Source organism: Colletotrichum phormii (assembly GCF_030913505.1).
Source record: "Colletotrichum phormii strain CBS 102054 chromosome Unknown BDP81scaffold_13, whole genome shotgun sequence".
Classification (NCBI taxonomy): Eukaryota; Fungi; Ascomycota; class Sordariomycetes; order Glomerellales; family Glomerellaceae; genus Colletotrichum; species Colletotrichum phormii.
Window position 1 is genome coordinate 570,863 of NW_026851455.1, and position 13,478 is coordinate 584,340.

The 13,478-nt window shown below is 54.3% G+C and overlaps 3 protein-coding genes and 1 non-coding gene across 4 annotated transcripts; 1 reads left to right on the forward strand and 3 right to left on the reverse strand.

Moving 5' to 3' along the window:
• Nucleotides 1-153: 153 nt before the first annotated feature.
• On the reverse strand, nucleotides 154-2,513 carry BDP81DRAFT_430866 (diacylglycerol kinase catalytic domain-containing protein). The gene has a single exon (XM_060590647.1). It carries the CDS (start codon nucleotides 2,160-2,162, stop codon nucleotides 576-578), a length of 1,587 nt encoding a protein of 528 aa, XP_060443742.1. The 5' UTR covers nucleotides 2,163-2,513; the 3' UTR covers nucleotides 154-575.
• Nucleotides 2,514-2,996: 483 nt separating this feature from the next.
• BDP81DRAFT_t209 lies at nucleotides 2,997-3,092 on the reverse strand. The gene has a single exon. It is a non-coding gene; the product is annotated as a tRNA-Leu (tRNA).
• Nucleotides 3,093-3,358: 266 nt separating this feature from the next.
• Nucleotides 3,359-5,807, reverse strand: BDP81DRAFT_430868 (S-adenosyl-L-methionine-dependent methyltransferase). The gene has a single exon (XM_060590648.1). It carries the CDS (start codon nucleotides 5,768-5,770, stop codon nucleotides 3,479-3,481), a length of 2,292 nt encoding a protein of 763 aa, XP_060443743.1. The 5' UTR covers nucleotides 5,771-5,807; the 3' UTR covers nucleotides 3,359-3,478.
• A 1,571-nt stretch (nucleotides 5,808-7,378) lies between these two features.
• BDP81DRAFT_407574 (uncharacterized protein) lies at nucleotides 7,379-8,480 on the forward strand (the record flags this gene model as incomplete). The annotated part of the gene is made up of 2 exons (XM_060589023.1): nucleotides 7,379-7,419; nucleotides 7,479-8,480. Exon 2 carries the CDS (start codon nucleotides 7,800-7,802, stop codon nucleotides 8,478-8,480), a length of 681 nt encoding a protein of 226 aa, XP_060443744.1. The 5' UTR covers nucleotides 7,379-7,419; nucleotides 7,479-7,799.
• Nucleotides 8,481-13,478: the final 4,998 nt, after the last annotated feature.

The window sequence follows — 13,478 nt, forward strand, 5'->3', positions numbered from 1 at the left end:
CTGAGATCCTTCGTATCGATCGTCTCTAATGAGGCAGGGCCATCCATCCTGTCTAAGACGGTGGATCTCCAGGCTTGTGCAAGCGAACTTGTAATGCTACGAATCATTCATAACGGTTGGAATGCTGTAATCATCATTAATCCGAGTAGAGACCTCCCACTACCCGAACGACGGCTTTGCTCATTATGTGAGATATTCAGTGTGTATCTCTGTCTCCGCGGCGAGGTTTCATCTATAATCCACTACATCTTTCAAATAGTAATGGCCTTTGTTGGGGGCGATCAACGACATGCCACACCTTGAATTGACATAAGATAGTTTTCTTTTGCATACCAGGGAGGTCTTTGCGACATGAGGACAAGACTCAGACGATTCTCACCTCCTGGTTATAATAACACTGCCAGGAATCAATATTCCGATGGCTTGAAGACTGCTTAAAGCCAATCTCACATCTTGTATTGTCCGTAAGAAAACGTAGAGTCATTACCATTGACACCTCTTGCCCGTCACTCCTTCATCACACATCCAACATCTTCAAACATTCTCTCATCCGTGTCCCTCCTTCATCCACCAACCTACACCACCGACCGATCAGCAAGAATCCCAAAAAGCGGCCTCTCCAGCGTCTCAACAGCCATCCACCCGCCCTCAGGAATCTCAACAATCGTCCCGTCAACACACACCTTCCGCCACCGCGGATCCGTCTCCCCAATCGTCACCCGAATCTCCTCCGCATCCTCGTACCCGAGATAGTCCTCCCTCCCCTCCGCATCCGTCCACTTCATACCGACGTGCGCCCCGTCTTTATACGCAGCCATCATGATCTCCATCGTCTTCTCCCCGCCCACGGCCCCGAAATGCACCAGCTTCAGCCTGCCCTGCAACGGCGCGCTGTCCGGCGCGATCGTGAACGTCTTTTCCAGGTTCGATACCATGGCTGCGAGAGCGTACCCGAACCTCTCGCGCTCCACGCGCCTCCGTTCCATGGTTCCGGGGGACCGCAACTCGACTGTGGCGACGTACGCGTGGCTTTTCTTGAGCAGCTCCTGCGCCACCATGCCGAAGCGCTTGTCACCGTACTTGCGGTACTCGGGCGTGTCGCTCTCCCAGACGAGCTGGGCGTGGAAACCGTAGCTGGCGACGATGGCGCCGAAGAGGCGATCGACGCTCGTGTCGTGGCGGGAAAGCGTCGTCTCATCACCCTCGCCCTCGGCCGGCGGCGCGTGGGGGCCCGGGTCGGCCGTGTAGGAGATGAGCCGGGCACCGGGGGAGAAAGAGGCGCGGAAGCTGGGGAGCGGGCGCGAGGTGCCGAAGAAGAGGGTGCGGAGGCCGAGCACCATGTGTGAGGGCCCCGTCTCGGTGTATAGGGGTTTGTGGAGCGAGTGGAAGCAAGCGTTGCCCGTGCCGAGGGGTAGGAGGGCGAGGGTCGGCAGAGTCGCGGTGGCGGGGGATGATGTTTCCTTCTCCTCTTCCTCGCACCCGTTTAGGAGGTCGACGACGCCACCATCGCCGCTTAAGAGGACGATGGTCTCTGTCCGGGTTAAGGAGGCCGAGCTCGAGACGGCTCGCCTGGCGGTCCACCTCTCCTTTGCGAATTTGCGGACGCTGTCGGCGTCTTCTGTTATCAGGACATTGAAGCTGGACGGTAGGCGCGTTGTGCCTTGGGCTGATGGCTCCTCCGAAGCAAAAGTGGACGCCAGGTCTCCAGATGTCGTCTTCTGCCCCGCGAGCAGAACCAGAGGCTGAACGACGCCGTCCCAGAACTTTGGCGCGTGACCCAGCCCGGACTTGGTAGAGACGACAAAGTGCACGTCATGAGTTTCCGGTCTGGGCGTGAGATGCTCCGGGAAGTGTGGAAGCAGGAGGTCGCCGCTGGTGAGTTCGGCAGGCAGGTCGCCCTCCTCGAGCAGGATAATGTCGAGCTGATAAGGGGATTCCTTGGCCTCGGTGTCTTCTCTGAGGACGCAGATGACGGGATCCGAGGCCGGATTGCTGTTCGCCGGGACGATAAAGATTATCTCTTCTGGGCGAGCAGACTCACTGCCGCTTTGAGTGGTGAAGGTGAGTTTACCGTCGGTGAAGGCGGCATCGCGGGCGTGGCGGGGTACGAGGCCATCAGCGCGGGGCTCACCCAAAGGCTCGGCGACGTCCACGTTGCTCATGTTGGTCCTTGATCTCGAAAGAAAGCAGTTGATCTAGAATTCTCAAGCCAGAAAAGAGTGTGCAAATCTGTCGCCTTAAACCCCCTTTGTCAGTGATGTTTTGATATGGCGATACGTTGATGCGAGGTTTATCAACACTTGAAGGTGCAACCAGGCAACCGGCCAGCAGGGAGGAAGGCGCTGATGGACCAAAAACAAGACGAAGCCTCTTCAGGCAGGTGGCCGTCAGGTACCTCCTCCTCTACAATGCGGTGAGATCTCACTTAGTGCCTTGGGAGTAAGCCCGGATGCACTGGAAGCGCAGGCGTTGGCAACCCTATCCCAAAATCCCGGTTAGCGATGAATAGTACTAGGTAAGCGTGAGGCCCTCCTTCCTGGAGTTGAGACACACACTTCACTTACAAATCGTCTCTTGAACAAGTTACATGTGGCTGGTGCTGTGGATGAGTTTGTGAGAATATGCCATAGACTCAGCGATTGCGTTATTTCACAGGCATCAAGCGCACCAAGCTAACGGGATCGGAGTCATCCCGGGGTAAGGGCAGCGGGGCACCAAAAGCCTCCCAGAAAACAGCGCCTGTAGCGAGGCCCAGCAGCCAAGCCAGCCGGGGCCGGGTGGCGGCCCTTCCGCTGCCACCGCCCGAAACACCGACCAATCGACCCCCGAAACGCCGCCCGAACCATGTTGCACAGGCCGGCTATTCACCTTTCCTGACCAGACCTTATTTATCACATAGCAATTCCACTCTAGTCGCCCCGTTGCGCACGCAATAAATGCACAAAAACGACTCCCAACACCCCACAAATCACTCACGCATGCGCAAAAAGCCAAAATGATGGGAGCGGGGTTCGAACCCGCGCACTCTCACGAGTAACAGAGGTGCTTACTAAGCTTAAATCTGTCGCCTTAGACCACTCGGCCATCCCACCGTATGGATTGCAACTTGGGATAAGAGAAGCGCGAATTGGCGCCTATGCTTGGTTGCTAACTTGGGGTTTCCGCGACCTCCGCCAGGATGCGAGATTGCGCGTTCGGGAAGGGACGACGCGCAGGCTGGAATAGCCATGAGATGACGTCGATGATTTAATCGTCCTGGTAGGTGCGAATGGGGGCACCTACCTGCCAAAGTTGAGGAAGGTCGAGTCGTATTGGAGACATACGCACCTGTGACGACTTTGCGTCAGTCTCCGGCTCTCGAACAGATGGATAGGACTGTATACCTCGCATTGCACGGCTACAAGTGTTGGTAAATCTGGTAATGCTTCATCTCGGCTAAATGTCGACTTTGCTTTTCTCCTTCCGGCGTCCCGTCCGATCACGCGCCCTTCGCCCTCGTCATGGGGCCCCAGTTCTCCCGCGGGTTCATCTGGTATCTGACCAACTTTCTCTGTTCCCTGCGCTTGCCGAGCTTGGCGAGATTCTCGTCGAACACGAGCGTCTTGCGCAGCGCCTCCTCGGGCAGCTTCTCTTCGGCCTTGTCTTCCGACCCGTCCTTCATCTCGACATCCGTAGTCTTCTCCTCCTCCTCCTTAGCAGCCTCCTCCTCCACTTCGGCCGCCACCTCCACCGTGGCATCGGCCTCCTTGACTTCCGTGGCGTTTCCGTTGGTATCCACCTTGTCCGCCTTGTCCAGACCCAGGAGCTTGTACGCCGGCATCTGCGAGTTGATCTTCTCTGTGCGTACCGGCGCCTTCTGGCGAACCCATTCCTGCATAACGAACCAAATCGTATCCCACGGCGCGTCCGTCTTGACGCTTCCGGGCCGGCAATGGCTGCGGGTGACGCGGTAGCCTAGGTGCTTGAGCGCACCTCTAAACATGTCGTCCGGCGGCTGCTGCGTGCTCAACGTACCGGCCAACCTCGAAGGCATGACGAAGAAGGGGTAGTGGTCCACCCTCGCGAGCTCCTTGTCCTTGGGGTCGAGGTCCTCCGCTGGTTCCGGACCCGGGAGATATTCTTCGAGAGCCGTCTGGAGCATGCCCTCGATTCTAGACGTCGTCTGGTATACGCTCTTGTCGACCGTCGGCAAGACGTCGAGAATACGCTGGATAAACTCGGGATTGTGCAAAGGACCGCTGTACATGGGTCCCGCAATGTGCATCGATGAACCGCAGTGTCTGCAGTGCGAGTCGGTGGGGGGTCCCTGGGACAGCCCGTGCTTGTAAAAGTATCCCTCCTTCTTCTTGGGCGCGGCGCGCGTCCGGACCATGGGCTGCGTCTCCCAAGCCGAACACCCGGGGCAGTTGTACATGATCATCGTCTTGCCGCCCTGGTAGTTGACCGCGTCCTTGGACCTGCGGACCTTGACAAAGACTCGGCAGTAAAAGTCGATGGAGAGGGACAGCTGCGGCTCAATGGTCAGACCATACTTTGATCCGGCGCTTGCCAAGGCGTGGAGAATCAGTCGAATGCCAACTTCATGCGAGTGAAGCCCCTTGACGGGGGCACCGCCGTACAAGGAGAAGCACTTCTCGGCGTAGCAGTGGCCTGCCCAGTGACTTCCATCGGTACAGGTGACGGCAAGCAGGCCACCGTCGTCTCTGACGGCCTGGATAGCGGCATCCAGGAAGGGCGCGGCCGTTCCGTACGGGTCCAGATCGATCGCGTCGTACCTGTTCTCCTTGCTGGGGTTGCCGAATCGGTCTCTGTTGGACAAGTCGTCTGCGATGCGCCGATACATGTGCGCAATTGCATCGTCGTGGCTCGTCACAACCTTATCCTCCAGTCCGTTGTGCTTGATGTTCAACTTCATTGACTCGATCGCACTCTTGGTCAGGTCGTTGGCGGTTACCGAGGTCACAAAAGGCAGTTCGTGGGAGTAGCGCAGCGCGCGGAGACCAGAGGCTGACAAGGCGTCCAGGATGGTAAAGCGAGGGGGTGCCGGCTCCTTCTCCGGCACAGTCCTTGCGTCTTCACCCTCGGTCTGGCCCTCTTTGGCTTCCGTGGCTGTTGCAGGCACCTCGGCGACCGTTGAAGTCGTCTGCGCTTCCTGGGCCTCAGTGCTAGTGCCATTGACGCCATTCTCGGGTTGCGTCTCCCCGCCGTTGGTAACCTCAGCGGCCTTGCCGTCATCCGTAATCTGGACCTTGGCCGGCCGGTTACCGCCCTCATCCGCAGCCGCGCGCCGTCTCTTCTTGTCCTTGCGCTTGGCAGCGGCCTCGGCCGCCTTCGCAGCCTGCGCAGCCTTCCTCTCGACAACCTCCTCGCCGTACACTCTAATGGCCAGCGCGGACAGGTCACGGTTGAACTGCTGGATGGGGTTGTAAAACACCTGCTGGCCCTTCTTGTCGTTGACTTCCGCGGGGACCAGAATCGTGGCCTTGCCCTCGGTCACGCCCTTGTAGTCCTTGCCATCGTAGGTGAAGATCTGCTCCTCCCCGCTCATGGTGACTGTAATATCACTGTTGGTGGTTGGACAGCTGCTGCAGAATCTGATGAGTTGCGACGTGTTTATGCTGCCTCTGTAGGCCGTGTGAGTGAAAGGGATGGATGAAGGATCCTTCAATCGGAGTGATCGGAGGCGTAAAGACAAGGGCTGTGTACAGAATTGGCGGCTCGCAGCGCGTGTGCCTTGGCGTATAGCTGCTTGAAGGTATGGCTTCAACATACAGTCATGTGTGATGATACAAAAGATTTGGGTCCCCGTTGTCGATTTGGCTCATTCGAGTCGCACGTCGTCGCTGGTCGGCGAGAGAAATTTCAGTGGGTCCGGTGATTCTGCCAAAGGCGGTGAGTCATCGGTGACAACCTCAACCTTGCTACCTTCCAGGTGTGCCCCATAATTCTTGTCTTGAAGAATCGAAATGTCGAGGCTCTATATTCCGCACTTTATCAAAACCAGAATATGAATGACTTCTTTGCAATTGTCCAGTTGTAGAATGAGTTGGTGTTATTTGCATGATGTAGCTTTTGATGTTGTGCATTACCTTGTGCTCGAGTCTTCTCATACCGAGCTCTACCAGGATCCCAATCAGTGCCGCCGAGTCAACTCATAAAGGTGGCTCAACGCACCGGAATCTTTACAATGAATAAGATTGATAGGCACTTCGAGATTTATAAGTGCCATTGGGCTCCTTTAGCATTCATACTCAAGTCGCATCCGTTAATCCTCCCTCCAGCGTCCGTAATAACCGCTCTGGCTTGAATGATTAATTCTAAATTGAGTGTACTCTGACTCGGAACCTCTATGATGCTGCATTGCGCACTTCTATGGAGAGATTTTTTAACCCTATTCACTGGCTGACCTGCTTTTCATTGATTCCTATGTTACAGTCTTGTGGGATGCGGTCGGGATGGCCACTAGAGGACGATTGCCTGATGCCAAAATGAAGCCGGTAGGACCCTCATCGATGTTGCTGCGTCTACGAGATCTGCTTGTGGCCCTTTCTAGTCGTCCATGAGATGCCTTAAAACTACAGTTAACGAGCAGGAACGAGATAATCGGAGAAACCTTTGTTGAGCGAAGGGTCTACGGCACTTGCAGTCACGTTGTGACTTGCCCACTGGAGGCAGCCGAGTCCTAAGTGAGAGAACACTGCGAGAAATATCCAAAAGATCTCGTCGTATTCGAGAGAGAGAGAAGGTTTTACAAGAAGATACCCCGCGTATAAGACTTCATCTAAGATCAAGCTCTTACCGCATGGTTCCTGTTTCGTGAGTCTGAAAGTCAGTAAAGCCTCTCCTCAGTTGACCGTGTTACTGACTGTGGGCATGATTACTGTCTTTTGAGAAACGCTTGCAATAGCATTTAAGCCTTTACATCCACAGGGCTTCGTATTTTATTAGACTGGGAAGGCTGAAATAAGTTTCGCTAATGTTCAACAGCCAATGTCGCATGTGCTTGTCACAATAGATCTCATCACAGCAGATCTTGGAGAAAGAAACAACCGTCCTACATTCTCTTACATGAGTACACTGATTGGTATTCCTCTAGCTTCCTTACAAGTTTTGAGATGGTCTATCATGATGTCTCAGTGCCAAGGCACGGGGCCGGGGGCCGAAGAATTACTGCAGCCTAAAATAACGTCTCCAACTCTCATGCACTTGCATCAAGGCCCGGCGCGCATGCTCTACTACAAACCTGGCGCTCAGCACTATTTCTCCCAGTCCAGGCTTGAGCCTTGATGCAAATGGTCAGACGAATGCTGCACATCTCACTGCTTGGCTCCCTCACGGCCGCGTAAGCGCCGTGAGCAGCGCGGCTGACACAGGCACTCCTGATTCGCCGGCGCTGCATCTCAGCTCTGTTGCCTAGAAGTAACCCCCCCCCCCCCCCCCCAAAGTCCAAATCCCCATCCAACACTTCTCCGACGCAGCGCACATTCATAGCAGAGACAAGCCCCTCAGGCAGCGACTTAGAACAAGACGAAACGAGAGGGACTTGCTACATTGACGTCAAAACAAAAGGACCCCAAATGTGAGGCATATTCGGTGGATAGCGACCCCAAAAAGGCAGGGCTGAAAGAGGGACGTATATGTAACGGGTCCGACCCGAACGTGGTCAGGCAGATTCTCTGTACAGCCACAGTCTACAATTAAGTCGCCTGCAACCTTTCCAACCCTAGGTCCGCTGTTACTCTGCCTGTCTCTTTAACTTCGTGTCCCTTGGTGCTGCCAGTTGCACTCGTCTTCTTCCAATGTGCATCCCACGTCCACGCAGGCACACAACACAATCCTCCTCACCCATCATAAAACTCCCCTACCAGCGTCTCGACTCTCCTCCCCCAACGCCCCGTATGGTCCCCAAGCCCACCGCCGTCGGAACCGTCGCCGCCATGCCCACATCGCCGGCCCGGACACCGGCCTCCGTCCCGCCAGCCTCCTCCCGCGTATCCTCCCAACACGAGCGCCTCCTCCTCGAGCTCCTCCCCTTCAAAGACACCACCAAGTTCCACGACTGGCTCGACAGCAACTATGTCCGCGGGCCCTGGAACGAGTTCAACGCAGACTTCCTCTCCCGCGCCATCGCCGACGCCGCAGCCGCGGGCGTAGTGGGCCCCACCGGCCTACCGGCCGGTCCCAGCGCCGTGCCGGAACCGGAAAAAGTCCGCACGGCCCAGGCGGCGCGGGAGGCGCTCAACGGCCGCAAGGCCAAGTTCGTCGTCTACCGCCCGGACAAGAGCACGTGGACGGCCGAGGACCACCACGTGCGCTTCATCGTCACGCTCGTCGCGGACAATATGCTGCAGAACCTGTGGTACGAGTCCGAGTGGAAGAAGAAGGGGCTCGAGATTGCCAAGGCGGCGTATGAGGTGCTCATCTTCCTCAAGGCAACCATGGTGTACGCGGATCCGAATCCGCCGAGTTACTCGGCATGACGCCCCCGGGTTTCAGACCATGGTTCATCGTCTTGTTGGGAATTTTTGGGTCTCTGCCTCTTGCATTAGTGCGGGTTGGGTAGTGCGGTGTTTGTAAAAATCGTTGAATGAAACTGCAATCGGTGTAATGGCGTGTATTTCTTACTGCGTTTTACCGGCGTCTTTTGGTTATCTGGCCTGTTTCCTTCTCCCTTGGCAAGCATTGGAAGCGGTTTGGGTTTATGGAAGGGTTCGGCCAATCGCAGTCGTCCTATTTTGGATACATCACATCTACAAAACAAATGTGTCTCGAGAAACATTTCACATGCAGAACACCTTGTCGCCTGATAAGCTTCTCACGTCAACGTTCGATTCTGATGTAAAGTTCGGGGCTCCTCTCCGGTATCTTGGTTGAAAGCACGTGTTTACTTCCGTCTTACATTGAGAGGAACTTCCTGACTGCCTTTCCGATACGGCCCTATGTCGGCCTGAGCAGCCCGGAATGTGCTTCCGGGGCCAATGTGAAGCCGTGATGCTTGGGTCACCCCACTAAGAGAATCATAGCTTGCCCTCACATCCGGGAAGGGACTGGAGTATCATCAGCCCATAGTCTCGACTCTGATGGATAAGAACCCATGCCATTCCGGTCACAACATGGCGTCGACATGTGCTTGAGAGACAACGGAGCGAGTACCATTGACTTTTTACAAGAGCCCTTTTACGTATCCCGTAACTTCCTCACATGAATGCTCTCCAAATTCCAATGCCAACACCGAGGCCAAAACGAAGAAATGCCGTCATACCCCAAGTAAGAAAGCTTCTCCTCAACACATGGCAATCTTTCCAATTGTCAGCAAAGCCATCAATCATGCGATTGACTTGCCGAGAATCGAGTACCACGAGGGATTCCGGAACGAAGGTCTCGACCTCTTCCTTTGTCGGGAAGTCTGCTATTCTGTCCTTCATGCGGCATGAGCACAATTCCAGTCAGCATGAGCATGAGCATGAGCCAGCTCTAATATTGCGGGGCAAACGGAGGGGTGGAGGGGAAGGGAAAGACAGCAATCAGCAAAGAAAAACGTAGTTGAGTTGACATGTGATGATGTTGATAGAACGTTCAACCCAGCAAAAAAGGGCACTGACGTAAGGTTTCCGTTGGAAGTGCGGAGGAATAGAGAGCCACAACCACCACCGAAGCCAGCTAGCCCTTTCCTCCAGACTTGCCGTAGACTTCCCGAGGCGAAACATGACAAACTGTGTCCCGATGAACTCTCCCAAAGTTTTCGATCCAAACTGGAAAAAAAAAAAAAGCATAAGGGAAGAAGAAAAATCCAATGGTTTCAATTTGCGCACACCCCCCTCCTCTTCCATTTCCCTTCATGAGTTGTCAGAGGAGGGATGGAGAAGCCGAGCATACCTGCCGTGCTGCCGTGGCCGTTCAAAAACAGGCTCAATGTGAATGTGTATACCCTCGGTTTCTTTTACGTTTGAACATCGACGGAATTCGTTCTGGTCGATATGTGCGAAAGACCGATTGAGCCCTGTTCGTAATTAGATAAGGAAAAAATTGTAACTCTGTGCGAAAGCTTCCGAGAAACCCAAATGGAAAAGAAAACGGTCGACCATCATCCCATTCCGACGTTGTGTTGATCCCGTTGTGAGAACAGTCCACGGTTACACCTGCAACTACACCAATGCCTCTCGGGCCGGAAAGAATGTATAGTTGCGAATCTAGCTATAATAATTGCTATTGTATCTCTATTTGCCTCCTTTCAGTATCACAAGAAACAGCGGTCTAGATTCTCCTTGTCCCCCGCATATGCAGGACGAGAATGGAAGAGATGGAGGGGGGGGGGGGGGGGGGGATTCATCATTCAAGCCACAAGCAGCCAAGATGTGCAAAGATACGAAGCGTTGGAACCCAATTCCGGCGAGAGAAGACGTCCCTCTCCCTCCGCGTCGCCGAGCACTTAGCAAGCGGTTCCGGCGGCGCTGGGGGAAGGGGACTCAAGGGAGAAGGGCAGACAGGAGTAACCTGAGGATGTGTTGACGGGCGGGCGGGGAAGCGGGATGTGTGCATGATCGCTGCAAGTCATCCACTGCAAGGTTCGCAACTCTACTCATCCTACTGTTACGCAAGTCTACCTCTTTTTATCCAAGTAGGTACGAGTTCCCGTTTCTGTTGTCTCTTCTTGTTGTGCTTGTGCTACATTCATATACTCACACCATACTCTCATGGTTCTAGGCATCCCTTGAACTCTATCTTTTTTTTTTTTTTTTTGAAATCAAACTCCTGCCGAGTCATAAAGAGTACTCTAAAAAAAAACACGCAGCAGAGTCTAGAAACGAAACTCGCAAATGAAGATCTCGGCAGTGGTCGCGGCAACGCGGGCCAGCGGGAGCGGCGGTGTGGGGGAAGTGTGCACTGGGGCTATCGAACGACTTCAGGCGGGGGAGAAGAAACGGGTTGTGTGCCGCAGAGTCAATTGCGGAGAGACAACTGCGGAGACAACAACGAACGAGAAGCAATGTCGACAAGACTCAAGACTTTGGGGGGGCATCAGGTAAAGGCGCAACGCATACATCGGTACCCAAACAGCCTGTATTGTGAGATGGGAAAACAGGGAACGAGCCAACCCCATAGGTCAAGACAAGCAATGCTGCCCGTCGATGCATAGCAACAAAGGAGGGTCTAGAATGAGTTCCTGTTGCAGAGTTGCGGGCACCGTCACATTGCGGCTCCCGCCAATGAAGGCTGGAAGCCGGGGTATCTGTAGTCGACGCATTGCCTAGTCTTGCCTTGCTATGTCATTGTCTCTGAGCCTCAACCTCGCGGCTCTCGCTCTTTGGGCTACCGGTACTATCTTGGTTGTGGTCGGTGGTAGTTGTTCGTCTTCGCCGCCGCCGCCGCGGAAACCCGGGAAACATGGAGCCAGGGTTAGACGACGTCCGCACGATTAAGCGGCATTGTGGGCTGACCGAGGAGCGGGAGGCGCCTACAGTCCTGCAGCAAAAATCGTCTCAAGTCCCTGATGTCACCCTCCCTCCACTTCTTGAGTCCCCATTGCTGCGCGCTGTACGGAGTCACATACATCTTGCAAGTGGGCTGGCAAGAGAGGCCGTTTCTGCAGGACACGAACATCTGGGACCGGCATACAACCCGTTCCCGTCCAGAGGCACTGATAGGTACGAATGGCTATGCGTTGCTATGCAAAGACTTTTGCCACCATCCCCGCGGTTGCATCGGTACGGCTATATGCGACCCGCGGTGAATGGGCGATCTGTGCAGTAGTCTCTCTGGCTGGAGGTCGACGCCGCCCAGTTGTTCCCGCAGTGTTTGGAGGCTCAGAGATGCTGAGATACGCATTCTCCTTGTTTGAAGAGGCGCAAGCCCCTGCTTCGCATTGCACTTTGTACGCGCAAGAGTCCTGTGGCTCCGGTTTTCTCCGTAGTTGCAGCTCTGTAATTGTTCATTAACTGTGACGGCAGGAGCTTATGGTAGCAAAGGGGGAAAGGAAAATGTTGATCGGTTGCAGATGGTGGTTATGATGGTAGTGGTTGCCATCGACGATGTCATATCGAATATGTGACTTCCTCGATGCGGAGAGAGGGCGGGTTGGATGGCACCAGTGGCACGGTCGATCTGCTCCCCCGGACCAGATCACTCAATCTAGACCTCTCTTTCTTTTCTTAGATAATGCCGCTTGGCTTGTCTGTGACATACTATAGAGCGGTTCCGCTGTCTGGTGCGGTTAGGACATACATCACACAGATAAGGAACATCGGCTGATGATGGGTAGAAACATAGTTTCAGGCGGACCGCAACCGAGATTTTTCTCCCTGTTTCCTTCTCTCCGGCGTCAGCCGATAGGACCTCGGCTTGGCTCAGCCGACGGGGGGTGCTGCGAGGGGAGGGAGGGACGGCATTGTGCAGTAGTTTGGTTGGGATTTTACTCTTCTGTACCAATAGGCGCACCTACTATTCGACATTGAAGCTGGAACCTGTTGCATTGGGGGCTGTGGGTGTGGCCTAGGATCTGAGCGGGCTACCTACCTGGCTGCTGGTGTTTGATCTCTTGATTTTTTTTTTTGCACGATCGTAAGATGGAAAAATGGCCTTAGGTTTGTTTTCAAGCTGTTTCCATACGAGTAAAAGAAAACAAGCGGAGAAGGGAAAAAACTGGCTGGGGCAAAAAAGGGCGGGGAACGCGGGAATTACTTGCGGCTCGCGAGGTGTAATTTAAACGTCTGCTCAAATTTCAACGTCCCATTGATGTCCAGGATTTGCTTCGGTTCAAGTTTTGGGACTCGAATCCAGCAGTAATGCAACCGCAGAGGACCCAAGGTGTGTATGGCACCTTGAGTTGGAGCAATGCTATGTTACGAGCGCGATACATAATTTGAGGCAAGTCTTTACGCAACGCAACGTATACATACTCTCCAGATTTATTTGCTCACTCGCTTGCTTCTTTGTAAGCTGCGGTTTGGCGCGTTTAGCCTGAGAAGCGAATTGCCGTGAGTGATTGCGCGAAAGCCAAGGGTGAAATGGCATCATCATTTGAACAGAAAAAAACAACAAAAAACAGAGATCCGTCCATAACACGCATGCTTGACTAACAAGCCAATACGAGTTTTCGGTGCGGGCTTGAGAGTGAACGTGAACCCTGCTTGAGCCCGCCGGAGAATAATATATGAAAGATGTACGTACAATATACGTGAGTTGCAGCCCGGCCATGTGGGAATAACTTCACAAAAGCTAGGACCAATGCCAATGCTTGATGCCAGTGGTTCCGGGATGGGGGAGAGAGCCACTGGTTTATGTCACCCTAATTGGGTGGAGGGAGTCGATAAGCAAGGTCCTCCGTACACTAGGTGCGGATCCGCATCGGCATTAAAAAACCGAAGAGGCTGAAAAACAGAGGGAAAAAAAGGTACCTCAGACTCCAGACTCCAGACTCCAGAGAGGGAATTTTCACCTGCCAGCGCAAAAGAGAGAGAAAAAAAGAAGGGAAGACAGGG

What these genes read in the sequence shown, in the direction of transcription:
- BDP81DRAFT_430866 (XM_060590647.1), bottom strand. Translation starts at nt 2,162, where the DNA reads ATGAGCAACGTGGACGTCGCCGAGCCTTTGGGTGAGCCCCGCGCTGAT.
- BDP81DRAFT_430868 (XM_060590648.1), bottom strand. Translation starts at nt 5,770, where the DNA reads ATGTTGAAGCCATACCTTCAAGCAGCTATACGCCAAGGCACACGCGCT.